General features: G+C 39.4%; 1 protein-coding gene across 3 annotated transcripts in view; it reads right to left on the bottom strand.

The window, feature by feature from the left end:
• Positions 1–27478, bottom strand: part of FAAH (fatty acid amide hydrolase) — a 42369-nt gene extending 14891 nt beyond the window's left edge. Inside the window, exons 1-11 of one of the 3 annotated variants that reach the window (XM_010246370.3) lie at positions 27292–27478; positions 26937–27031; positions 26660–26769; positions 26514–26574; positions 24904–25091; positions 24694–24823; positions 24408–24485; positions 24178–24325; positions 15569–15681; positions 15403–15478; positions 8616–8687 (exon numbers count right to left, since the gene is read on the bottom strand). In XM_010246370.3, coding sequence (XP_010244672.1) covers positions 8616–8687; positions 15403–15478; positions 15569–15681; positions 24178–24325; positions 24408–24485; positions 24694–24823; positions 24904–25091; positions 26514–26574; positions 26660–26769; positions 26937–27015 — 1055 coding nt within the window. In that variant the 5' untranslated portion in view covers positions 27016–27031; positions 27292–27478. Of the gene's footprint in view, positions 1–8615; positions 8688–15402; positions 15479–15568; positions 15682–24177; positions 24326–24407; positions 24486–24693; positions 24824–24903; positions 25092–26513; positions 26575–26659; positions 26770–26936; positions 27032–27165 lie in introns of all 3 variants that reach the window. The other 2 variants (XM_010246372.3, XM_010246371.2) reach the window with 2 other exon arrangements.
• Between the last annotated feature and the right edge of the window lie 214 nt (positions 27479–27692).

Here is a 27692-nt window from a genome sequence, read left to right as displayed (position 1 = left end):
AAACTATTTAGAATGGTCACAATCTGCAAAGATGGCCATTGGTGCTCACGGGAAGTTGGGGTATATCACTAGCAATGAGGTGAAACCCGAGACTAACAACTCCCGGTGGGTACAGGAAAATTATATGGTAATGACTTGGTTGTGCAATTCTATGCTGCCCCATATAAGTAAAAACTTTTTGTGGGCAAATACAACTAAGGAAATTTGGGATGGGGTTGTAGAAACCTACTCATAGAGTGAAAATGTTGCTAGGGCCTATCAGTTGAGGAACCGGGTTATTGCTACCAGACAGGGAGATAAACCTATTGCTGTTTATTTTTTGGCCCTTAAAACCCTATGGCAGGAGATTGACCATCTGGAGACAGTGGTTTGGGGTAAGGATGCAACTGCCTACCAAAAGCTCTTAGAGAAGAATAAGGTCTTTGAATTTCTTGTTGGTCTTAATCCCGAATATGACATTGCAAGGCAACATATCCTTTCCAGGGATAGTGTAACTCTCTCTCAGGCATATGCCTTTGTATCAGGGAAAGAGAGTAGGAGGAATGTGATGATGAAGAATTCGAGTCTTGAACAATCAGCTATGGTCAGTACCATGAAACCTAAACAGAGTGGAGACCAGGGTGGCAGTGAAATCAGGAAGGAAGATAAGAAGGACCTGATTTGTCATACTGTAAGAAGCCTAAACACACAAGAGATACCTACTAGAAGCTTCATCCTTACCTTGTGTCGAATAGACTCAAAAATAAGAAAGGAAATGTTAACATGGCAGTCACTGGTGACTTACCTGGCCCCTCTACTACAGCTACTTTGGAGTCTATTGCAATTGTTGCAATGAGGGCCGAACTTGAGAGATATGGGCAGTTACTAAATCAGCAAGATACAGTCAGCCCTAATCCGTTATCAGGTGGACAACTAGGTACAGGTGGTTCTGGTGGTGGACATTCTACTTCCTTTGCTCATATAGGTAGTTCACATGCCACTACAAACTATGTTTCTACTACAGGTAAGGAGGGACCTCCTTGGATTATAGATTTTAGAGCCTCAGAGCATATGACCCATAGTTCCACTATTTTCTCTTCTTACCAACTCTACTATGGTAGAGACAGAGTTTCCACAGCCGATGGATCCTATGTTCCCATTGCTGGGAAGGGGTCTATTAAGATTACTGATTCCATTTCCCTACCCTCTGTCCTTCATGTACCTAGATTGAGTACTAACTTATTATCTGTTAGTAGTTTAATTAAGAACTTGAACTGCTCAATGATTTTTTCTCCTGGCAATTGTGTTTTGCAAGATCTAGTTTCAAAGAGGACGATTGGGAGTGGTCGTGAGGTGAATGGAATCTACCTTCTGGATGTGCTTCCTCATCATCAGAGTCATCATGTTAGCAAGGATTTTGAGTCAGAGTTTGTGGGTCAAATTATGCTTTGGCATAATTGTTTGGGACATTTGTCTTTTCCTTCTTTGCGTTTCTTGTTTCCAAAGTTATTTGAGTCTATTAATTTGTCTAGCTTAGAGTGTGAAAATTGTCAGCTTGGAAAACATTGTAGACATTCATTTAAAGCTAGTAATAAAAGGTGTTCATCTGCTTTTGATGTTATTCATACTGATGTGTGGGGACCATACCATGTTCCTTCTATGAATGGCTACCGATACTTTTTATTTGTGGATGATTTTTCTCGGTATTCTTGGATTTACTTGATGAGATCCCGTGATGAGTTACCGTCCTTGGTTCGATAGTTTCATCAGATGGTGCTAACATAGTTTGGGGTACGGGTGAAGGTGTTCAGATCAGACAATTCCAAGGAATATTTTGAGAAGAACCTTGCTTCGTATCTATTAGAGTATGGAGTGATTCATCATTCATCAGAGCAGTTGTTCTTACAACCCACAACAAAATGGTGTAGCAGAAAGGAAGAATAGACACATTGTTGAGATTGCAAGGAGCATGATGATCACATCTACTATTCTAGTTCGTTTTTGGGGTGACACAGTTCTCACAACAGTCTTTCTAATTAATAGGGTGCCTTCTCGTGTTCTTGGATTTAGCACCCCATTCAGCCTCCTTTTTCCTGAGGGGGAGATGTTCCACATCCCTCTCAGGGTTTTTGGTTGTGTTTGCTTTGCTCATGTTCTTGGTCCTCACTGCTCGAAGCTTGATCCAAAGGCAAAGAAGTGTGTTTTTCTTGGGTATGCAGAAAATCAGAAAAGGGTATTGTTGCTATGACCTAGTCTCTGGGAGTCGGTATGTTACTATGGATATCACATTTTTTGAGTCCACATCTTTTTTCCCGAAGGGTTCTTCTCAGGGGGAGTGTTTTTCCTCTTCCGATTCCAGTCCTTGTGTCCACTCCTGTGTTTGACCCTCCTATGTCACCTATCTTACCACCTCCCTTGCGTCCTGTCTCTCAGTGTTACTCACGATAGCACCTATGACTTCATAAGGAGGTTGATTCCACTGCAGAAGAATCCACATCACTTCCTATCGGTTCCTTGGAGACTCCAGATTTGGCTAACACGGATTCAGGTATTCCTCTTGATCCCTCTAACGTTTTAGTTCCTATTGATTCCACTAACCCCATTACAGATGACCTGGGCCTTCCTATTGCACTCAGAAAAGGGAAGAGAAAGTGTACTACTCATTGTATCTCACAGTATCTCTCCTATAGTGGACTTTCTCCTTCTTATCGAGCCTTCATTTCTTCCCTCGACTCTGTGTCTATACCCAAGGGTGTCGGTGAGGCTCTCTCCAAACCTGAGTGGAAGACAACTATGTAGGAAGAAATGGAAGCCTTAATTAAGAATCAGAATGGGAGATTGTGGATCTACTAGAGGGCAAGGAAACTATTGGATGCAGATGGGTTTATACAGTTAAATGCAAGGCAGATGGAAGTATTGAAAGGTATAAGTCCAGACTAGTTGCAAAAGAGTACACTCAAACATATGGCATTAATTACTTAGAGACCTTTGCACCAGTTGCAAAAATGACTTTTGTTCGGATCCTTCTCTCTCTTGCTGCTACATACTCTTGGCCTCTTTTCCAACTTGATGTAAAAAATGCCTTTCTTAATGGGGATCTATAAGAAGAAGTGTATATGGATCTTCCTGCTAGTTTCTACAGTGATGCTAGAAAGGGGAAGGTATGCAAATTGAAGAAGTCTCTTTATCGTTTAAAACAGTCTCCCAGAGCATGGTTTGACAGGTTCAGGAAGGCCTTGATTGCTTTTGGCTATACTCAGACTCAATCAGACCATACTTTGTTTGTGAAGCGAAGGGGGTCCCTGGTGTCAGTTTTGATAGTTTATGTGGATGGTGTAGTTACAGGTTATGACCTGAGTGAGATTGATAGTTTGAAGAAGAATCTGCATAGAGAATTTGAAATTAAGGATGTTGGGGAGCTGATGTATTTCTTGGGCATTGAGGTTGCAAGATCAAAGCATGGAATTTTTATTTCTCAGAGGAAGTATGTATTGGACCTTTTACAAGAAACAAGGAAACTTGGAACAAAGGCAACCAATACTCCTATTGATAAGAACTATAGAATTAATGCATCAGAAGGTAAGCTGGTGAAGGACATTGGGAGATATCAGAGACTTGTGGGGCGGCTGCTATATTTATGTATGACAAGACTAGACATCTCTTATGTAGTGAGTGTGGTGAGTCAATACATGCATGCCCCACGAGTCTAGAATTGGGAGGTTGTTGATAGGATTCTTGCCTATTTGAAGGGACACCCAGATAGAGGCATACTATTTGCTAACCATGGATAGTTGAAGCTAGAGGCTTACATAGATGCTAATTAGGCAGGATGCCTTGATGACAGGAGATCTACATTAGGAGTTTGCACTCTTGTTGGGGGCAATCTAGTTTCGTGGAAAAGTAAGAAATAGACAGTTGTGGCAAGGTCAAGTGTAGAAGTTGAATACAGAGCCATGGCACATGGAGTTTCAGAGCTTCTCTGGATCCGTTCCTTGTTAGGAGAAATTGGTATTGAGGCAGAAGAACCTATGGTGTTGTACTGTGATAATCATGCAGCAATTAACATTGCCCACAACCCAGTTCAGCATGACAGGACAAAGCACATTGAAGTGGACAAACATTTCATAAGAGAAAGGGTGACTTCAGGGGAAGCTTGTCTCCCATACATTGCTTCTGATTTGCAACTTGCTGATGTTCTTACAAAAAGTGTTGCAAGAAACAAGTTGGAGCATGATCCACGCAAGTTGGGAATGTTTGACATTTACTCCCAACTTGAGGGGGAGTGTTGAGTTTGGGCCGATTTTAAGTTATTAAGCCCAGCTTTGTTTTATTTTTATTTAAGTTATTAAGTTAGGAAGTTATTGGGCCTTAGGCCCATTAGTTAATGTTATTTTAAGTTGTGACTGTTTAGCTACTTAAAGTAGCCACCCTACTAAGGGTATTTTTGTAATGTTTCATTCTTTTATTTCAAGTATATAAATCAAGAGGGGTTGGCGGCCAAATCTATTCAATTATGGCGACGTCCAACTCTCTTTTCTTCTCTTTCTTTCTCTCTTGCTGAAACCTTTCAGTTTCTATTACTTTTCTTCACAAAGCATACATCAAAATCAGTTATCAGCAATTTCTACTCAAAGTAGTATTAGCCAACAATATGGCATTATCCCTCTCTCTCCTACAAGGAGAGGGGTTTATATAGAGGAGGGAGATGGTTAGGTAACTCCCCACCCCTCTCTTCTTAGGGTGCCCATTTAAAGTGGTTAGAGGAAGGAAAGTAACTCCCTCTTCCTAGGATGACATGTGTCACCCCACTTAAAGTGGCTAGAGAAGGGAAAAGAATCTTCTCTTCCTAGGGTGACATGTGTCACCCCACTTAAAGTGGTTAGAGGGGGGGAAATTACTCCCTCTTCCTAGGGTGACATGTCTCACCTCACTTAAAGTGGTTAAAAGAGGGAAAATAATTTCCTCTTCCTAGGGTGACACCTGTCATCCCACTTAAAGTGATTAGAAGAAGGAAAATAGCCCTCTTGTTAGGATAAGAAAAGTGGCATCCCTTTTATAAATAAATGGGGCACCTAAAAAGATGATTAATTAATATAAAATTTAATTCTTTTAGGGCCCGCTGTCCCATTAATGGGCTCTACTGCAGGTCCATTAAATGCTTACTACATCATAATAGGGCCCAATTAACTTAGGGCCTGTTGTTCACTAAAATGGACTGCAGGCCATTTTCTTAAACAAATTATTTCAGCCCACCGAGGACTGGGTTTAAAAGATCAATTTGGAAAGAAAGGCTCTTTTCTCTCTTTCTTTTTTAAGCTGTGATTGGGAGTACTTTTTTTTAAGATAAATAAATAAAAAAACTTCGCAGACATAACAAGCACCCATCACTATTTTTCAAATTACCTATTCTTCTTTTGGGGATATTGGAGAAAATGGATTGGCAGACCATTTTAATCATGAATAACTTCTTTGATAAATCTGACATAAATCTACTTCATTCAAGTAATAATGGAAAAAGAAAGGGGAATGAAAGCATACAACAGTGAAAAGCAGAAATAATGAAGGAATACAAATGAAAGCAGATTACAGAATATGAGATACTCAAGATTCTCATAGAAGGATCATAACTTAGATCAGAATGTTGAAATGGACAGGTGTAAAGACGAGAAAGGCTAAAATTAAAAATGAAAACATTATTACCTTTTTTATCAGTAACTGATAAAACTTTATTAATTAGTGAATAAATAAGTGTAAATACAAGCAAGGTTCAAAATATTGATACACCTGATATGCACAAACCTTGCATATTGGGTGTTTCCAAAGCATGCAAGCCTTTAGTTTTTTTTGCAAAAGTCTAGGGGGTTGGTCTTTGGCCTGACTACATCCTGAAATTGCCAAAAACCCAATATGTTTTTTATTTAGGCATATTGGGGTGCTATCAAAATGATACGGTACGCCCAATACACCCCAATATGTGATGAATTTTCTTTTTTAGAAAAGTTAAGTATAGAATAATGTATTGATATCAAAAGTATGGTCCTCAGCACAATGAGAAATGCACATGACATCCAATTAAGGACTCCCCAAAAAACCCACCCTCAAAAAAGAAGAAAAATATAATTTCTAAATACATTATGGACAGACAGACAGCCCTTTAAAAACCGTACTGCTGCATTAATCACCACTGATTCTGATGCTGACTTCTGCTCAAAAATTCTGCAGTTTCTTCGAGACAAATGGCCCACAAAATTGCAGCTGGAATATAGAACCAATAGATCTTCCATTTTCTTGACATACCTGGGACTTGCCAGCCTTCTAACAGTTCATTCACCAACCCAGGGGTACTCGAATGCAAGTTTATAGCTCCAAGAAAATAGTGCCAGATTGAAGCACTAACATCTACATGCAGAAACAAGTGGCTAGAAGTCTCCTCCTCTTGGTTACAGAAAACACAAAGCAAATCTGGAACATTAAAACCTTTCTTCAACAGCATGGACTTTGTCAAGCATTTTTCCAAACAGCCACCCATAGGAAGAATTTTACTTTTGATGGAGCTGCATTCCCCCAAATGATCTTACTTGAGAATAAAACCCTTGCCTCACCAAACAAGACCAATATGGAAGGATTTAACAGAAAACTCTCCAGTGTTTGTCCACTTCCAACATCTTGCATCTTGAACTTACAGATTCAGCTGTTGACTTTGAAGGACTTGAAAAAGTTGGGCCACCAAATCCAGTTACCAATCATTAAAACTTCTCCTGAAGGAAGGTGGCCATATAATCCTATTGTTCTCCACCAACAAAAGAATCTGCAACTAAGGCTGACCTGTTTGCAGCCACATTAAAGAGAGCCGGGAAATACATCGGATATGATTTCCCCCTTAGGGTACTAGACCCCAAACACTACTCTCTTTCTACCCCTTGTTTTGCTAAACCATCTGCTAGGCTGTTTACAGATCTGTGAACTCATTCAACCTTTGAACCCAATTCTTGCATGAGAGATCCTGTAGCTTGTGTCCATACTTCCATGATCCCTTTTGATTGTTTTGCAACCACCTTGTTACAATCCTTGAGTTCCCTTCTACGATTAAGTTTTTGAAGTTTAGTTGCTTTGCTCTTTTTAATCCCTGCTACACTATACATAGCTCAACCCTTTTTTTTTGATAAATGATAGCTCGATCGCTGTTGAATCCCCAACACCCATGGGAATTGAAAATGGAGCTAGTATATTACCTCCACTTTTCCTCATAACTCCTCCCACCCCTAAAACTCCTGGATTACCTATACTGCATCTGTCAAAGTTAAGTTTGATGTATGTTTGAGGTGAGGGCCTCCATTCAACACTTATATAGGACTGCTCACAGAGGATTCTTCCACTATTTTCCAGTTTCTTGTGAAAAAATAAAATAAAAGAATGAAAGCATTCTTGGAACTTCCATGTAGCTCTAGCTCCAATAGGTGTCAAGATGAAAGAAAATCAACAGAGATGGTCTTGTCAAGCCGACTGCAAACAAGATTAACTGATTAGGCACACTTTGAAGCTCTAGATAGGGCAAGGAGAGGGAGAAAATGTGATTATGATTGTAAGAAAAGACTTGGAACCTTATGAATTAATTTAAAAATATGGCCTTCATGGGGTGGAATGGTAAAATAGGATTCATGTTAGCCTATCTTTTGTTTCTTAATAAAATCAGTTGCTCTTTTTCTCTCAAAAAATGTTACCAAGCCAAAATAGTTGGGATGGGAAATTGTAGGCCAAGCATTTACGCTTAAGAGTCTAACCAGAGCAACGGGTTGAGAACGAATAATAGCATAAAAAATGAGCTATTAAATTGAAGGAAGATATTGTCATATAAAACAACTAATAACCAATAAACCAGAACAAATTCATATACTGGGAAACCATGTTAACATAACTATGCCAGAACATGTTTCACCAGATATCATCATCATCATCATATGCCTGGTCCCAAACATATGGGGTCAGCTACATGAATCCTGTTTCACCATTACATTCTGTCCAGTGCCATATCAATTGTTAAATCATGAGCACTTAAATCATTTCTTAGTAGTTCAACCCATGTCCTTTTTGGTCTGCCCCTAGTCCTGTTTCACCAAATAAATGATAATTTTTCAATGAATAATATGGTAATTCACACTAAGGGTGGATAATAGCCTAGACACAGTACAGCTTGTATCTCGAACAATAGATTAAAGAGGTAAAAGCAACTACACAAATCTTGATATCATAATATTTGGTGGTTCAAGGAAAATGCACATATAACATGGAAGAATACATTAATGAAACACTGAGCGTAAAACTACAGTAAAAGGGCCTGTCCCTGTCCTAACCATCATCATCATCATCATCATCATCTATGCTTTGTCATTACTATATGGGGTTGGCTACATGAATCCATTTTGGCCATATCATTCTGTTCAGTACCATATCCATCGTCAAATTATGGGCACCTAAATCATTTCTTACTACTTCCACCCAAGTCCTTCAGCCCATCCCAGTCCTAACCATTCAGCTAAATTCTCCAGTTTGAACCACAAAAAAAGAGAAGTACTCGACATGGAAGCAACAAAATATAATGTAACTAAAACTCCATTTACAAGGCAAGAAAATCTTACACTAGCATTACATCCTCAACTGTGGATGCAATTGGTCCAATAATTTCAACAGTCCCACTATCACAGAGTGCCCTGGAAACAAACTTAGAAAGATTATAATCTTGACCTTATGGTGTCAACAAAATAATCATATCATGACCATTCTAACTGAAATAGCAAAAAGATATACAAACATGCAAGCCTAAAATTAGCTAAGGAACCATTTTTATGACCACAATTCACTTCCTGTGATAAGAAATATGCGATATCATTCAAGTATCTTCAAAGTGTCATAAAGAAAAAACACTAACAGAATTATGATATGATCCAATAAGGCTGATAAGGAGCTATGCAGTATTTCTTACATGCTGAAACAAACAAATGAGTTCAAGTCACAGGACTACATATAATGCTTTATCTTTTTTAACAATGATATCTTACCAAGTAAGGTGCTTATTTTGCAATTTTGGTTATATGGATTAGCAACATTTCCATCCATCCAATATTACCCAATATATAGGAATGTATAAACTAATAAAAGAGATGAAAAATAAAAACCAAGCAGTACCAATCTTAAGCTTCTAAGCAGAAATTTTGAAATTTTAGATATCAGTTTCTTTGATTGGTAAAATAGCTCTTTAGTGATATAATTACAAAAGTTCATTACGAACAAGAAAATTTTTGGTATAAACAGATGGAGTTAAAGGAGGAATTTGGCATACACCTTCATGTTCTAATAATCGCACAACAAGATCAATCTTTTCAATGAATAATTTTTAATTCCACTTATACCTATGTTCAGACATTTGGAAACTCCTCTTGTCCTCTTTTAAGTGCCCTAACTGCTTGACCCAGCATTAATGGATTGTTGAGTTTAGTAGCATATATGCTTTATACTTACTGTTTCTACTGTTGCTACAGTAGTCCGAACCAGTAAGGAGAAGAGGAAAGAGAAGGAGAAGAAGAAGAAGAGGAGAAGAAGAAGAAGATGAAAGAACTGTTGAACCTTATAGCTAAACCCTATCAGTCAACCTCTTAATAGTGATTAGGCTCTAATTAAATGTACAAGGACTAAACTGCCCCTACTTAAGTACGGGACAGAGAACCTCTAATAAGACTGCCACATAAGCTCATAACTTAACCAAGGTGAGTTGACTAATCTACCCTTATTCGGCTAACTCTAACACTCCCCCTCAAGCTGGAGAATATATGTCATATAATCCCAGCTTGTTACATATATAATTCACTCTCCCTGAGCTTAAGGCTTTTGTAAACAAATCTGCCCACTGATCACCTGAGCCTACATGTTTTGTGCTTATCTCTCCAGCAAGAACCTTCTCCCTCACAAAGTGGCAATCAATCTCTATGTGGTTTGTTCTCTCATGAAAAATAGGGTTGGATGAGATATGGAGCACAGCTTGATTGTCACAGTACAACTTCATAGGTTTATCCATGTGGAACCCAATTTCTTGTAGGAGATTCCTCAACCACACTAATTCACATGTAGTGTGTGCCATGGCTCTGTACTCGGCTTCAGCACTGCTTCTAGCCACAACCGTCTGCTTTTTACTCTTCCACGTCACAAGATTTCCTTCGAGAAATGTGCAATAACCTGTAGTAGATCTTCTATCAGACACAAAGCCCGCCCAATCTGCATCCGTGTACCCAACTACTTCAAGTTTTCCTCCTGGTTTATACAATAGCCCACGGCCCGGAGCTCCCTTCAAATATCTTACAATTCTAAGAACTGCATCCCAGTGAGATATACGAGGGTTCTGCATAAATTGGCTCACCACACTGACTGCAAAGGAGATGTCTGGTCTCGTGATAGTCAAATAGTTCAGCTTCCCCACTAGTCGTCTATACCTTCCAGGATCATCAAATATTTCCCCTATATCACTGCTCAACTTAACATTTGGTTCCATAGGAGTCTCAACCGGTTTTGCACCTAACAGTCCTGTTTCGTCCAATAGATCGAGAACATATTTTCTTTGGCACAGGTTTACACCTTGTCTTGATCTAGCAACTTCTATACCCAAGAAATACTTCAATGTCCCAAGGTCTTTTGTTTGAAAATGATTTTGCAGAAAGACCTTTAGTTTTTCGATCCCCAATTTGTCACTGCCAGTTATGACAATATCATCCACATAGACCACTAATAAAATCTTTCTAGCTTTTGAGTCATAGCTGAACACTGAGTAATCAACCTGGCATTGTTTCATTCCAAAATTCTTCACCACTTCACTAAACTTCCCGAACCAAGCACGAGGCGATTGTTTCAACCCATAAATTTCCTTTTTCAGTCTGCACACCTTACCAGCCTCCCCCTGAGCAACAAACCCAGGTGGTTGCTCCATATATACCTCCTCTATAAGGTCACCATGAAGGAAGGCATTTTTTATGTCAAGTTGAAATAGGGGCCAATCATACATAACTGCCAGGGAAATTAACACACGGACAGAGCTAATCTTAGCCACTGGAGAGAAGGTCTCCATATAGTCCACTCCATACAACTGTGAATAACCTTTAGCAACAAGTATGGCTTTCAGACGCTCCACACTACCATCTGACAAGTATTTAATAGTATACACCCATTTACAACCCACAACATGCTTACCAGGAGGAAGAGTAGTGAGCTCCCATGTGTGAGTATGCTGAAGAGCAGAGAGTTCCTCCTCCATTGCCTGCCTCCACCCAGGTGAACTAAGAGCCTCTTGGACATTGTTAGGTATGGAAATAGATGACAATAGCGAAACAAACTGGCGATGTGAGGCGGAAAGGCGAGATACTGAAACAAAATTGGAAATGGGATGGAGAGTAGAACTACGTTTACCTTTCCGTAAGGCAATGGGTAGATCAAGTCCTGAGGGTTCAGCAACAGGAGCAACGACAGGATCCGCGGACAAGGTAGAAGCTGGAGGAGGGGCCGGTGTCGTTCGACGTGTATACACTTGCCGAATTGGTGGTCGTTCTGTAGGGATCTGCACTGGATGAGGCGACGAGTCAACTCCAACAGGAACACCCGGAACGGGATCACTGACCGGAAGAGGAAGAGGAAGTAAAGGTGGAGACGAAGATGCTTCAGTTCCTGAGAAGAAGGGAACAGACTCAAAAAATGTGACATCAGGACAGACATAGCACTTCCGAGTAATGGGATTGTAACACTTGTACCCTTTTTGAGTCCGAGAGTAGCCAAGAAAGACACTTAATGGCGCATGCATCCAACTTGTCTATTCCAGGACTCAGATTGTGAACAAAGCACACGGCCAAATGTACGGGGTGTTAATGGAAAGAGAGACAAGGTGGGGAACAAGATAGAGAAGGGAGACCGACCATGAAGAATAAAGGAGGGCATCCGATTAATGAGGAAACATGCAGTAAGTACAGCATCACTCCAAAACCGTTTAGGAACACTCATATGATGAAGAATAGACCGAGCCGTTTCAAGGAGATGACGGTTCTTCCGTTCAGCCACCCCATTTTGTTGAGAAGTGGATGCACATGAAGTTTGATGAATGATGCCATGCTGTTCTAAATACTGTTGAAAGGAAGTAAGAAAATATTCACGACCATTATCTAAACGAAGAACTTTGATTGGAACACCAAATTGTGTACGTATTTCAGCATGGAATTTTTGAAAAATGGAAAATAATTCACTCCTTTCTTTCATTAAATAAATCCATGTCATTCTTGAACAATCATCAATAAAAGTGACAAAATACTTGTAACCATTATAAGACTCTATTTTGATCGGGCCCCAAACATCTGAATGAACCAAAGCAAAAGGACTCAACATACGACTTTCAACTCTAGGACTGAAGGAAACACGACGATGTTTCCCAAACTGACACGACTCACACTGTAACACTGACAAATGACTCAAAGACGGAACTAGTATCTTGAGTGCCTTGAGAGAAGGATGTCCCAGTCGACAATGCCACTGTAGAGGAGTGAGTGAAGTCTGAAGTGCAACTGACGATCCACCACCGTCAAGATAATACAATCCACCAGCTTCATGCCCCCCACCAATCTTCTTCCCCGTCCTGAGATCCTGAAAAACACAAGAGGAAGGGAAAAAAGTAACAGAACAGTTAAGAGTCTTGGTTAATTTACTAACAGACATAAAATTGAATGGAAACTTAGGGACATATAGAACAAATGATAAAGAAAGAGAAGCCATGTCAGCATTGCCAACACCACAGATGGGAGAGGAGGAACCATTGGCAAGGGTAACAGTTTGAGATGTGGAAGTTTCAGAGAGAGAAGAGAACACACCTGGAGTCCCTGTCATGTGATCAGAGGCTCCAGAGTCAATAATCCAAGGAGAGGGTTTAGATGACAGGCAAGCTATACCTGAGTGGGCAAGAGTAGCAGTAGTGTGCTGTGAAGTGGACTAAAGGAACCACTCATACTCATCACGCGGTACACTCACCATCTCCCTTCCGGAAACAGATGTAGATGTGGAAGGAGTTAGGTCTGCTTGTTGATTATCACTAACATCAACCCCACCAGCAACAACATGATTGGCCCATTTAGAGGGAGAGCGACCATGGAGATCATAACAGAAATTTACCGAATGTCCTTCCCTGCCACAGTGGGTACACTTCCTTGTAGAGCTGCGTTTTTCTTTGCCACGGCCTCCTCCTGAGTCACGACCACCACTACAGCCAAATATGGAACTACCACGACCTCCTCGGGAGGCATGTCCTCCCCCTTTCGTACCACGTCCACCTCCTCTGGCTGTCACAAAAGCTGATCTATCAGACTGTGTGGGATTCTCTATCTATCCCAAAGAAATCCTGCAAAGCCGAGCAAACACTTCCTCAAGTGTAGGAAGGGTAGAGCCCCCCAATATTTGGGCCCTAACTGGTTCATACTCTGATTTCAACCCCACTAAGAACCTTGTGACATCTAGTTGTTCCCTCTGTTGTTGCTGAACCTTAACATCTGAAGTGAGAGGATGATAGACATTGAGTTCATTTCTGAGGTTCTTCATACTGGCATAGTACTCTTCTAGGGTTTTATTTCCTTGTTGCAGACCAAAGTACTCCTGATAGAGCTGATATACCCTTGTAGTATTATCTTGCCCAGAATACAGCTTCTTGGCATGTTCCCATATGTCCTTAGCTGTATCTAAGAACATGAGGTTGGCACTTATTTTGGGTTCCATACTGTTCCATAGCCATGTCATGATTTGAGCATCCTCCTGTTCCCAATCATCAAACCCTGGAGAGTCAGCCGGTGGTTTATCTTCTTTCACATGCTTCACTTTTCTCTTTGCCTTGAGAAAAACTTCCACCGACTTGGCCCATGGAACATAGTTCTCACCATTAAGTTTAACTGAGGTCATCTGTACACCTAGATAGTCAGAGGAAACCACCACACTAGGTTTCTGATCACTACAGCCATCTCCCATTGCTGCCATGATACTCTCTTCAATGCTGCCTCTAATCTGAATTCCCAATCACCAACTAAGTGCTGCTGTCAAGAGTTTGATGTTCCAGAACCTACAGCAGTCCCTAAACACAATGATAGATACACACGCCTTTGTTCTTATCCACACCACTACTGATTTCACAAAAAACACAGACTACACCGACATTAATTCAGCACTTACTAACCACATGCAAACTCTCTTACAACTACTCAACAGAGTTTGTGCATCACAAGCACCACCACACAGCCATAGCTGTCACACACAATACAGACCTGCTTTAACGCTTTTAAGAGGGCACCACAAGACCAACAAGAATTCAACTAGTACCATTGCATTACACCTTGCACCATTCGGCCACCTACAGTAGCCCCTACACCATTCGGCCACCAGCAGCAGCCCTTACACCATTCGGTCACTGTAGACACAGCCTGTTCTTGGAATTTTTCCAAGAACCAGGGCAACAACCAACCTAGTTCTCTAGGTTCTGATCAGTCCTCTCAAGTTCTTGAAGATTTTCAACCCAGAAATACCAACAGCACAAAGAGAAGAGATAACCAACCTTCGTTTGAGAGCTTCAGCCAACCATTCACTGCTGAAGTTGTTTTCTTAGGAAAGGAGATTCTGCGCACCAGAAAAAAAAAAAAGCTGAGATGTTTCAGGCCTGGGACGAACCACTTTTCTCCATTGACAGCCCAGAGAAGAAAAGGAGAGAACTGAAGCACGAACTGAAGTTGTCACAAACTGAAACAGGTCACGAACCTTGCTCTGATACCATGTTTCTACTGTTGCTACAGTAGTCCGAACCAGTAAGGAGAAGAGGAAAGAGGAGAAGAAGAAGAAGATGAAAGAACTGTCGAACCTTATAGCTAAACCCTATCAGTCGACCTCTTAATAGTGATTAGGCTCTAATTAAATGTACAAGGACTAAACTGCCCCTACTTAAGTATGGGACAGAGAACCTCTAATAAGACTGCCACATAAGCTCATAACTTAACCAAGGTGAGTTGACTAATCTACCCTTATTCGGCTAACTCTAACACTTACATAACATGTTCTAAATGCCTCTGAATACATCATTATCAGTAACAGAGCCTTGTCACAATTATTTGGGCTCTGTTACATGAATTATGAACCTGAATCAAGTTCCAATAGTTGTTAGCAAGTTTAATATAAGATATATTTACTACAAATTGTTCACAAAGAGAATTCAATGTAACTTTCTCTGTGATTCATACTAAAAGTAAACCAAGTTTCACTGCCTCGAACAGTTCTGTCTGTTATTTAGGGGATCAAGATAAATATAATATAGAGACAGTAAATATACCATATATTAGTCATTTATTACACTGTACATATAGCTTGCGACCTTACCCTTTCATGTCAGTACGTCCGTATGTTGATTTCAGGCCCACCACACCACAGAGTGAAGAAGGAATCCGAACTGAACCTGCACTTTGCATATGGTGCATACCACCAAATCAGAACATTTCTAGAGAAAGAATCTTTATCTATATATCTATTATTTTAATTTTACAACCTCCACCATCTGTTCCCAGTGCAGCTGAACATAATCCAGAAGCTACAATTGCTGCTGGACCTGAGGAAGATCCACCTGTATACCTTTCAACATCATGCGGGTTCCTTGTTGTTCTGTTATGGAGCACAGTCTTGTCAAAATATTAAGACACTAAACTGATTTCAAAGATATCATAGAAAAAGACAAAAAAAAAATGCACAAGTGGGTGGGAGATGAAAAGAACTTATGCTAGCTAAGTAGTTCTGCTACAAATGTGAATAAAGATAATTTTCTGTACCAACCTTATAAAAAGAAAAAGAATTTGAACTCTGAGAAGTTCACATGAGTTCCAGGAAGCATTAGAAACAGGAAATGAAACCATTATAATGTAAAAGTGAAAGGCAGAAATCCATGCAATTATGAATTTCTCTTCCTTATGGGACACTTTGATAGCATATAGAATGAAATATTCCATTTAAGCTTGTTTTTAACATCTTAAAGCATAAATTCATCATATAAAATGGATCCATTACACGTGCTACTAAAAACAGAAATTAAGGCCTTCATTAGATTTCAATAAATAAACTGATTTCTAGCTCTTATTAATATTTTGACAATTTCAGTTTTAGATAATCAACTAATAGGTTCAAAAGCAAAACTAAAACGAAAATGATCTTATGTACATGTCCTCCAAATTCTATCAGTCAGATACCAACAAGTGATGGAATCAGCAAACAGACAGGCTGTCAATAGAATCAGCATAATCACACAATGGAGAAATATAGAGCCAAGTATACAAGATGAAGTGAAATAAAGTAGCATATAGGGTCCTAATTCCTAAATGCAGCTCCAAGATGACCAACCAGAGCAGAGAAAGACAAATATAAAATAAAGGTAATTATACAATTTTGGCAATCTTTACACCAAAGGAAACTACAAATACCAAAATAAAAATACTTAATTTACATAATCACGCAATGGAGAAATATAGAGCCAAGTATACAAGATGAAGTGAAATAAAGTAGCATATAGGGTCCTAATTCCTAAATGCAGCTCCAAGATGACCAGCCAGAGCAGAGAAAGACAAATATGAAATAAAGGTAATTATACAATTTTGGCAATCTTTACACCAAAGGAAACTATCAATACCAAAATAAAAATACTTAATTTACATACATCTATTAGCAGTACTGATACTATAAAATTTGAGACAATGTTTCCAATTTCTTTGTTTCTTTTCTGGAGTGAAGGCCAATGTTTTAAAAACCGAGCTGGAACCGGAACCACTTTGGCCACCAGTTTCCGAGGTCAGCAGTTTGACCGTCCGGTTCAAACAGCCAGCCTGTTCCAATTTAAAAATAAAAAATGGCCAAAAAAATTCCGGGTTGAACAAGACGGTTTGACTGCCCGGGTCGATGGGTCACTGACCAAGTCAACAGTTTTTGGCCAAGAAACGGGTTAAGGGTGAAATGGAACCAGTTGCCTGAACGGTTTCCAGGCCAAGCGGTCCAACCGTTTGGGTCAACGAAGATTCGAAAACCATGGTGAAGACTCCATTTCTCTTACAACTTAAGAGTATAGCATGACACTTTGTCAGATTGAAGATGAAAACATGTCCAAAGTACTATGAACTCAACAAAGCCTTATCCCAAGTATATGGGATCAGCTATGCAAGAATCCAGTTTTGCCATTTCACTCTACCAAAGGAAATATACTCCCAAATATTCACAAATTATTGCTCCAAGAATCTATCACATACACATAATTTTTTATAACAATTTAGAATCTTCATTGTTTCTATCTAATTTCCCATAATATACTTTAGTCTCATCTTCTATTTCTATTAATCATTTACTCAGCCAAGCAACCATGCAACAAAAGGTAACTGAAAGTGCACCTCCATTACATCCAATGTCCTAGTTAATAAACATTGCCTAAAGGTTTCCTACAACACTCAACAAATAAGCCATGAAAGGAGCTTGCAGATGGAAGATAGTGGAGGTTACCATACCCATTATTGTTGAAGAGGCTATGGATAAGGATGAATTACAGCTCAATCTGTTCTTTGACTTATTTCACTAGGGAATTGCATGCCAATTTTGTGAGATTATTTTAATGCTAAACCCTACAAAATTTACTGGGAAATGAAAAATAAGGTAATAACAGAGAATTATCTCCATGAGCATCAACAAGAACAGTCCTTATTGAGTCCCTTTAAGTATTTCTTCTGTGCAACTAAAGCATACATTAGTAGTATATGGCTATATGTATTGCATTCAATCACAAGTGCCCCTCATATGCTTTATGCTTAGTAGAAATAATTGATAATAAAATAACAGAAATGAAAAAAAATGAAAAGATGCAAATATTTTGGAAACTTAATTCAATTGATTCAATAACTGTAGAGAAGATGGGCCGAATGGCCCATAGGCTGTTTATTCTTTTCTTATTATTTATGTTTTTCTGTAATGGGCCTTATTCTGGGCCCATCCTGTCTATATTATGTTCTTTGTAATTTCTTGCCCAACTAAGGGCCTCCTTGTAATTATTCAAATCTATCTTAATAAAATAGTGTTAGGATGCTGAGAGAGAGGATGGTTCGAAACTCTCACTCTCAAACCCTCATTGCCGAACTCTCAAGGTCTACTCTCTTCAGTTTTCTTCATGGTATCAGAGCATACCTGAACTTCAATATCCTAGGGCTGGAAGCTTAGCTCGTGTTGCCTGATTCTTGGAGGTCATTGGAAGTGCCCAAGACTCGAATCTCTTGGAGAAGTGGTTCGGTGGCCAGGAAGAATCAGAGAAAAGAAAAAAGGGGAAGGGGAACAGCTCGGTTCTGATTTGAAGCTCAAAATTGTAAGTTGTGCTCAGATTTCTGGTTATTTTTGGGTGTGTTTGGACTGTTGTATTGTCCGAAATTTCTGGGTTGTTTCTGTACAACTTTCGGCTGCCCTTTAATCTGGTTTAACCCAGAAATTTCTGGGCTGTTTTCACTCCTTCTTGGACTGCCAAAACTGCCGAAACATCCTTGTATCAAGAGCTGTGGATTGTTGCTTCTATTTGGCTGTTTTTGGGGACTGTACAAACTGCTCTTGAGGCCTTTTTTTCTTTTTGACAGTGGGGTTGTCTCTATTGCCCTCATTGTGTTTGTAAAAAGGTCTTTTCAGCAATACTGATTGGTATTCACTCTTCTTGGCTATTTCTTTGGTGATTACCTTGAAGTCCCTGATTTGAAAAGGAATTTCGGTTGAGTGCACAGTGCCTAGAAGTTTCTGATTACTTCTTGAAGGCCGAACCAAACTGTTTTTGGGGGACTCGTGTAGAAGTTTCTGCTTCAGTCTTGGTTCTCACAACTTTTGGGTGTAGTTTGGCCTTGTGTATTGCCTTCTTGAGGACGGTTGAACTCAGCCCTTGCTCGTCCTCATTCAGTATACTTGTAGAAGTCATCTGAAATCATATTTGAAGTGTTTACATGATGTACTCCTCAGAGTTTGAAAACAAGAATGGTGCTGAATATGGACTGGTTCAGGGGACTCCAAGTGATTCTTTATTGACTGTGACCACAGTCAAACTAGATGGAACTAATTATCTGGCATGGTCACAAGCAGTAAAGATATATGTATGTAGTAGAGGAAAGTGGGGGTTCATTTCCGGGAGCAAGAAGGCTCCCCCAGAAGATGATCCATCCTACGAGAAGTGGATGCAAGAAAATTACACTATCATTGGGTGCTTGTGAACTCAATGCAGCCACAAATTAGTCAACACTACCTATGGATGAATTCAGCAAAGGAAATTTGGGACAGTGTTGCAGAAACCTATTCCCAAAAACTCAATGTGGCCAGAGCATATAAATTGAGAAGTGATGTAAAGAATTTAAGGCAACGGGAGAAACCTCTAGCTGTATATTTCTCAACCCTCTGAAGTCTCTATGGCAAGAGATTGACCTAATAGAAGCTGTAACTTGGGACACCACCAATGATGCAGAGACCTACAGAAAATTGGTTGAAAGGAACAGGGTGTTTGAGTTCTTAACCGGACTAAACCCAGAATATGATATCACAAAACAGAATATTCTTTCCAAGGAGTGTGTCTCATTGTCACAAGCTTATGCATTGGTGAGTAGTGAAGAGAGCAGAAGGGCTGTCCAGGTTCAAGGGGCTGATATTAGTGATCACTTTGCGAATATGGGGGTTAAACCTAAAGGCAGTGCTGGAACTTCTGGTGGCACAGGAAAGAAAGAAGTTATATGTGAGTACTGCAAGAAGCCGAAGCACACCAAAGACAAGTGCTGGAAATTACATCCTAATCTTGTTCCCATTTGGTTTCAGAAAAAACATGATAGTAAAAGATCAGGAAGTGCAAATGTAGCTGTCGGGCCAGATACTGAAGAGATGTTTGCTTGTGCACAGTTGGCAGCCATGAGAGCAGAATATGAAAAGTTGGGAAGATGATCAGTCAGCTGGGTGATGTGACTTCTCCTTCCAACCCTTGAGGAAATTCAGCTTCTTCTGCATTTGCTCACTCAGGTATAAGGGCTTCTGCCAATCATGCAACCACTTCAGGTAATCTCAAGATCCCTTGGATTATTGACTCAGGTGCTTCTGACCATATGACCAACCTTTCTACCTTGTTTGTTTCATATGACTTGCTTCCTGGACGTGATAAAATCACTTTAGCTGATGGTTCACTTGCCCCTATCTCTGGTAAGGGAACCATCAAGGCTACGGATTCCTTGTTCCTACCTTCTGCCCTTCATGTACCTAAACTAAATACAAATTTGTTGTCTGTAAGTAGTTTAACCAAGTCACTAAACTGTTGTGTAACATTTTTTCCTTCCTACTGTGTTTTTCAGGATCTGGAGTCTCAGAAGGTGATTGGGAGTGGCCATGAAGCAAACGGAATATACCTGCTTGATACTCCGGGACAATGCACTGATCATCATGGGAATGTTGCTCTCGGATCTGTTTCTTTAGAGTCTATTAGTCGGATTATGTTGTGTCATCGTCGTTTTGGTCATCTGTCTTTTTCTGCCTTGAGTCATCTATTCCCTGAACTGTTTAAGGGAATTAGTTTGTCCAGTCTTCACTGTGAGTCTTGTGAGTTATCAAAGCATTGTAGAAACAATTATCCTTTGAGTAATAAAATATCTTCTTTTCCTTTTAATATTGTGCACTCTGATGTGTGGGGGCCTTACCACTTACCCTCCATGGGTGGCTATAAATATTTTATCCTGTTTATTGATGATTTTTCTCGGTTCACTTGGATATTCCTACTGAAATCCCGTGATGAAGTTCCAAGGCTTGTAAGACAATTCCATGAGTTTGTTCTAACTCAATTTAATACCAAGATTAAAATTTTCAGATCTGACAATGCAAAAGAATATTTTGAGAAGAACCTATCCTGCTATCTCTCTGACATGGGGGTTATTCATCAAAGCTCTTGTGTTAGGACCCCAGAACAAAATAGAATTGCTGAAAGGAAAAATAGGCATATTGTTGAAGTTGCAAGAAGTATCTTATTTGCCTCACATGTTCCTACAAGGTTTTGGGGTGATGCAGTTCTTACTGCTACCTACCTTATAAACCGTATGCCATCCAGGGTTTTGGGGTTTAAGTCTCCCTTCAATCTCCTTCATCTGGACAATGACCTTTTTCTTGTTCCTCTTCGTGTCTTTGGCTGCACCTGTTATGTACATGTCCCAAGTGTCCAAAGGCATAAATTTGAACCCAAAGCTCAAAAGTGTATCTTCCTTGGTTATTCCCCCACACAGAAGGGTTACTGTTGTTTTGATCCAAAGACTGGCACTCGATATGTCTCAATGGGTGTCACCTTTGATGAGCTTTCCCCCTTTTATGGTTCCTCTCCAGAAGGACATTGTCCACAAGGGGAGGATTTGTCACAGGTGTTTGCTCTTCCTCTTCCTGTCCCAGTTGAGTTTTTTGATGTGTCTGCTTCTCCTTCAAATGTATCAAGGGTGGATCAGTTGTTCCATTCTCCCTATCCCAGTACTCTTCAACCTCTACCTCCTCGTCCTATCCTCAATCCCAAGGTGTATCAAAGGCAAAGATCTAAAAATGTGCAGGTTGTTTCTCCTACAATACATGAGCCTCATACACTTCCAATCACAGATGAGACAACAGGTACAGTTTCAACACCTTTGGGGTCATCCTTCCCTGACCTTGATATTCCCATTGCTGTTAGGAAAGGAAAACGGAAGTGCACTGCACACTGCATTTCCAAGCACCTTTCTTACAGATTGCTTTCTCCTTCATACTTTGCCTATCTCTCTTCTGTTGCTTCTAACCCTATTCCCAGGTCTGTGTCAGAAGCTCTTAAGATTCCAAAATGAAGGGATGCTATGAAATCTGAAATCGATGCCCTACACAAGAATGACACATGGGAAGTGGTGGATTTTCCTGAAGGGAAGGATCCAGTCGGTTGTAAGTGGGTCTTTACTATCAAATACTGAGCCGATGGCACCATTGAAAGGTACAAGGCTAGGCTGGTTCCAAAAGGCTATACACAGACATATAGGATTGATTATCTGGAGACCTTTGCACCTGTTGCCAAGATGACATCTGTGAGGGTTCTTCTATCTTTAGCTGCTCACTTTGACTGGCCCCTTTATCAATTGGATGTGAATAATGCATTTCTGAATGGTAAATTACATGAGGATGTTTATATGTCTCTTCCTCCAGGGATGTATGGAACTGATATGAAAGGAAAGGTATGCAGGCTGAAGAAATCCCTTTATGGACTGAAAAGTCCCCCAGAGCATGGTTTGAGAGATTTAGAACAACACTTGTTAACTTTGGTTATGTGCAGACACAGTCCGATCATACTCTTTTTGTGAAGAGGAGTGAACCTCTGGCAGTATACCTCATTGTGTATGTAGATGATATTGTAGTGACTGGTAATGATGTTTTAGGAATTCATGATCTAAAATCTTTTCTCCATACAGAGTTTGAGATTAAAGATTTGGGGGAATTGAGATACTTCCTTGGCATAGAAGTGGCTCGATCCAAGGATGGGATTCTTATCTCCCAAAGGAAGTATGTTCTTGACTTGCTCTCTGAAACTGGAAAGATGGGTGCTAGAGCAATTGCTACTCCTATTGATATGAGTCATAAACTCTCTGCCTCAAATGGGACATTGTTAGAAGACAAAGGAATTTTTCAGAGACTTCTTGGGAAACTTTTGTACCTATGCATGACTCGGCCAGATATTGCATATGCATTCAGTTGCATTAGCCAATTCATGCATGCTCCCCGAGACACTCATATGGCAGCAGCAGAGCGAATCCTATGTTATTTGAAGGGCTTCCCAGGAAAGGGAATTTTGTTTGCCAAGCATGGACATATGAAACTTGAAGCTTACACCGGTGCTGACTGGGCAGGAAACATGATGACAGAATATCTACTTCTGGGTATTGCAGCTTGGTGGCTGGTAATGTTGTTTCTTGGAGAAGCATGAAACAATCGGTTGTTGCTCGGTCTTCCGCTGAAGCTGAATACAGGGCCATGGCACATGGAGTTTCTGAATTATTATGGCTAAAATCATTGATGGAGGAACTTGGGGTTGAACATGACAAGCCAATGATGTTGTACTATGATAATCAGGCTGCCAACATTGCTCACAACCCAGTGCAACATGATAGAACTAAGCATATTGAAGTTGATCGACATTTCATTAGGGAAAGGGTCTCTTCGGGTGAAGTATGTCTTCCTTTCATCACATCTGAAGGGCAATTGGCAGATTTTCTCACCAAAGGCATTCCCAAGGCAAAACTTCAGCATGACACTAGCAAGCTTGGCATGATTGACATATATGCTCAGCTTGAGGGGGAGTGTAGAGAAGATGGGCTGAATGGCCCATAGGCTGTTTATTCTTTTCTTATTATTTATGTTTTTCTGTAATGGGCCTTATTCTGGGCCCATCCTGTCTATATTATGTTCTTTGTAATTTCTTGCCCAACTAAGGGCCTCCTTGTAATTATTCAAATCTATCTTAATAAAATAGTGTTAGGGTGCTGAGAGAGAGGATGGTTCGAAACTCTCACTCTCAAACCCTCATTGTCGAACTCTCAAGGTCTACTCTCTTCAGTTTTCTTCAATAACATGCATGGAAAATTCATAGTCATGCATATATAACTTCGCAGTTATGCAACTTCTACTGAAATTCAATCAACTTTTGGAGAACATCTTATGTGGTCAGATGACAGTATTGGACAATTAACTGCAATGAAACCAAAAGGCAACACATCCAAAAAATATGTTTGATATATTATGAAATAAGTAGTTCATAAGCATACTGTTGTACTCAAATAGAATATTTACTAAGGAAGCCATGTGTAGGTGCACATACTGTGGATGAAAATCACATAAACAAATAGTTGGAGAAAACATATTTGATAAAGATTCTCTAGAGAATGCAAGTGTATATCTGTCATCTATGAAAGCAGAGTGCCAAACATATCGATATTCAAAATATGAAATTCATCCTTGTACCATTTTCTCCTGAAAATACCGAAACACCAATTTTTTAGACTTAAAATAAACCTGATCTGAATTTCTGAAATAACTTAAAACCAAAATGCTGGTTGAAATAAGAACTTCAAGCACATCCTTTACCCATAATTTGGATTATTTCCAGTTGTCCCAAGACCCAATTCATGCATATTTGCTTTTCCTACAAAAATCACACCACAGCTTCGCAATCTTGAAACAGAAACAGCATCTTTCTCAACCGTGCGGACCTCATGAAGCCATGTTGTTGCACCTGATGCACACAACACTAAGCTGAATATGCTAGTATCTTAGTTGGAAAAGAAGACAGAATGTGGTGGGTCCTAAGAGCTTACCCTTAGTTGGATATGGGCAACAGTCTATATCATCCTTTATTGCCATAAAAATCCCATCTAAAATAGACAATGGGTTTCCTGCAAAAGCATTGTTCACAGTTATATATTTGAGAGGCTAAGAGACTGACGATGGATAGGACTCAGTTTTGGTCAAAAAATCTGGTATCCCTGCAATACTCTGTACGAAACTTTTTCAAAGAGAATTAAAGCAGTACCTTTTACAATAGCTTAGCAGGAACCAAGAAACAAAAAATTACAAATTTATGCAAGAATGAATTGGCAGTACCTTCCTCAAACCTTCGTGTAGAAGCTGCAGCTTGTTTCCTTACTTCCTCAGCACTAAAAGTGACAAATAATGCCATTGGAGGCTTCTTATTATTCAACTCCTCGACAGCTGAGATGATATTTTCTGCAACCTAGATGATGAAAGTTAATTTCTTCCTTTGTAATCTAATTAGTAAATCACAATAATATTAAGCAATTTGCAGTGACTTACCATTGAAGGGGTTACAAGTCTACTCCGATAAGCATGTGCGTAATCACGAATCTTCCAGTACAAAAATGGAACCGAGTCACCAGTCCAGCAGCGGGCAGGATCATAAGATGGAAGACACTTCAATGCTAAATCAACACGGTCAGTAGGTCTAATATCTTCTTCAATGACAACAACACCAGCTTCCATCTCTACATCACAAGCATCACATATCTGTATTATCAGTTCAATGCCATGGATGACAATACTCTATGAGGAAATTTAAAAACACATACATCCTATATGCCTGGTTAGATCATTAAACACTAATGTTTAATTCCATTACAGTGCCCACCCACCCCCCCTTCCTAGATCCTTTCTCCACAAAATTTTAACAGTCAAACTGGTAAACAAGCAAAAGAAAATAGTATTCTTATTAAAGAAATACAAGAAAAGATCACTTGTAGTCTAATTAAAGATGCTCTTTGATTCATTCTTAACAAGATAATTATACAGAGAAAATAGAAAACAAATGGCATGACATTTCTTCATACAGTTCAATATATATTTCTCTATCTTAAAATGCACATGGCCACAGAAGCCTTTCTTTCCATTAATTAATTGATTGAGGATGGGGGGTTCCAGTGTTTTAAAAGCACAAGGTGAGGCACGCGCCTTTTTGAGGCAAGGTGCACAATTTAAAAAAAAAGCTAAAAATTCAAAAAAAAATTATAAAACATAATATTAATAAAAATATAAACTTAAGTTTTAAAAAACCTATTATCTAAAATTAAAATACATAAATATAATATGTAAAGCATATTCAGATGAGAATTTAAAAATGAAATCAAACATATAAAACATTTTCAAGCATATAAAACCCACAATCTCTTTTTTTCTCAATTGCATCAAGTAGTTAATATGGCATATTACATTCCTAATTCTACGAGCCGCCTTTGTGCCACACCCCTCGAGGCCAGCCCAAACAAGTCCATGTTAGGGTCTTAAATTCTTAGTTTTCACACAAAAAAATAATAATTTTACAGTTTTAATTGCTTTTAAGAAGATATTTTATTAGGATGAATGAATTGACAACATTACCAAATAGGGGATTCTCGAAGCAATTAAAACTGTAAAATTATTATTTTTTGTGTGAAAACTAAGAATATAAGACCCTAACATGGACTTGTTTGGGCTGGCCTCGAGGGGCGTGGCACGTCCACCCCCGGCCTAGCGGCCAGACTCAAGAAAAGGGAAAAAGCAGCAAATTTTCAAAAGGCACACGCCTGGGCTAAGGCGCAAGGCGCACCAGGCGTGCGCCTTTTGAATGGGCTGTGCCTAGGACTGCGCCTCGCCTGTGCGCCTAGGCACGCCTTTTAAATCACTGGGGGGTTCTATATAGGAACCTCATAAAAATGGATCATTGGAAAGAGAATGCCTTGTATGAAATATAAAGACGTAATTTTCACCACTCGTTCAAGATATTGGCTTCTAAAAGAACTGAAAAATTAAGGAATTGATATCCACACAAGAATTGGGTAATAACCAAGAAATTAAGAATAAGACTATCAAGAATTTAGCATGGCGTCTACTGTCTAGCACAGGATGCATCTAAAAGGGAAAAGAAAGAAAACCTTGAGGAGGGAACTCAGGTTTAAACATGGGCGCTTCTGGTATCTTTGTTTTGCGCAATATCTGTCAAGGATACATGTTATGGTTTTATCTTACATTATACATGTCAAAATCAATTCAAATTTCAGCAAGAGAAAGAGAGAAAGACCTCAAACATTTTGTTCTGCTTCTTCACGTAAGACATGATGAAAGACCCAATAAGTGGGACTTCCACCAACCAAACGAAGAGCTTCAATGCAAACCCTGTCAAATGAGGAGCTGGCACACGCAAGCATTTACCAATTAAAAGCATGTAAAACCAATTGATTCCCTTTTCTTTATCTCCTACTAACCTATAAAATGCTGATATTACAACAATTTACAAACTTAAAAAGAAACAAATTATATAAATCAGACAGAGAACCAATGAACGAAAATAAGTTAACCTTTGATCTCTCCTGGTTCATACTTCACATCAGCCAAGTCAACATACTGCGCCGGCAATATAACCCGCTTCTTCCCCATCTTCAAAAGCAAATTTCTGCACAATTGCATCCGTGAAGTTTTAGGATCGACTTGAACTCTAAGAGCAAAGATCGATAAAGCAAGGAAGTAATTACAAACAAAATAACCAAAATGTTCAAGTTTGTTATCTCTTTAAGTGCATAAACGAACATTAGAGAACTCAGAAGCAAAACCAAAATCTAATCGATCACTTTACGAATTCTTATTCTTATGGAGAGAGAGAAATTAGAAAAATAAGCAAAGAGTTGCCTTGATATTATATTTGGATCTTCCGACCTTTACAAGAAGTTGAGACTTGAGAGAGAGAAAGAGATGGATGACTAGAGGAGGGAATTGGTGCACGGCCTTCGTTTGTTTACTGGTTTACTGCTTTCGCGCGACTTCATCCAACCAACCACTATACGTTGCCGTGCCGAGTCCGTAGCTGCTAGTAATAAAACAACGCTTGGCACATCACTTTTCTGTTACCTGTACAGTGGACAGTCGTATTTAATATTCGTCGGGGAAATCCGGTCTTTCGGTTTTAAAATTACCGAACCGAATCGATTGGTTCGGTTTTTTTAATATATAGATTCTTATAAATATATTATAATATTTACAATATATATTATAAATATAAATGCTATTTATATAATAATGTATATATTATTAATAGATTATTACAAATATAATATCTA

The sequence above is a fragment of the Nelumbo nucifera genome, chromosome 1, assembly GCF_055504915.1.
Source record: "Nelumbo nucifera cultivar China Antique chromosome 1, China Antique-T2T, whole genome shotgun sequence".
NCBI lineage: Eukaryota > Viridiplantae > Streptophyta > Magnoliopsida > Proteales > Nelumbonaceae > Nelumbo > Nelumbo nucifera.
The sequence above is the reverse complement of the archived record's forward strand: the minus strand, read 5'-3'. Positions and strand labels throughout refer to the sequence as shown.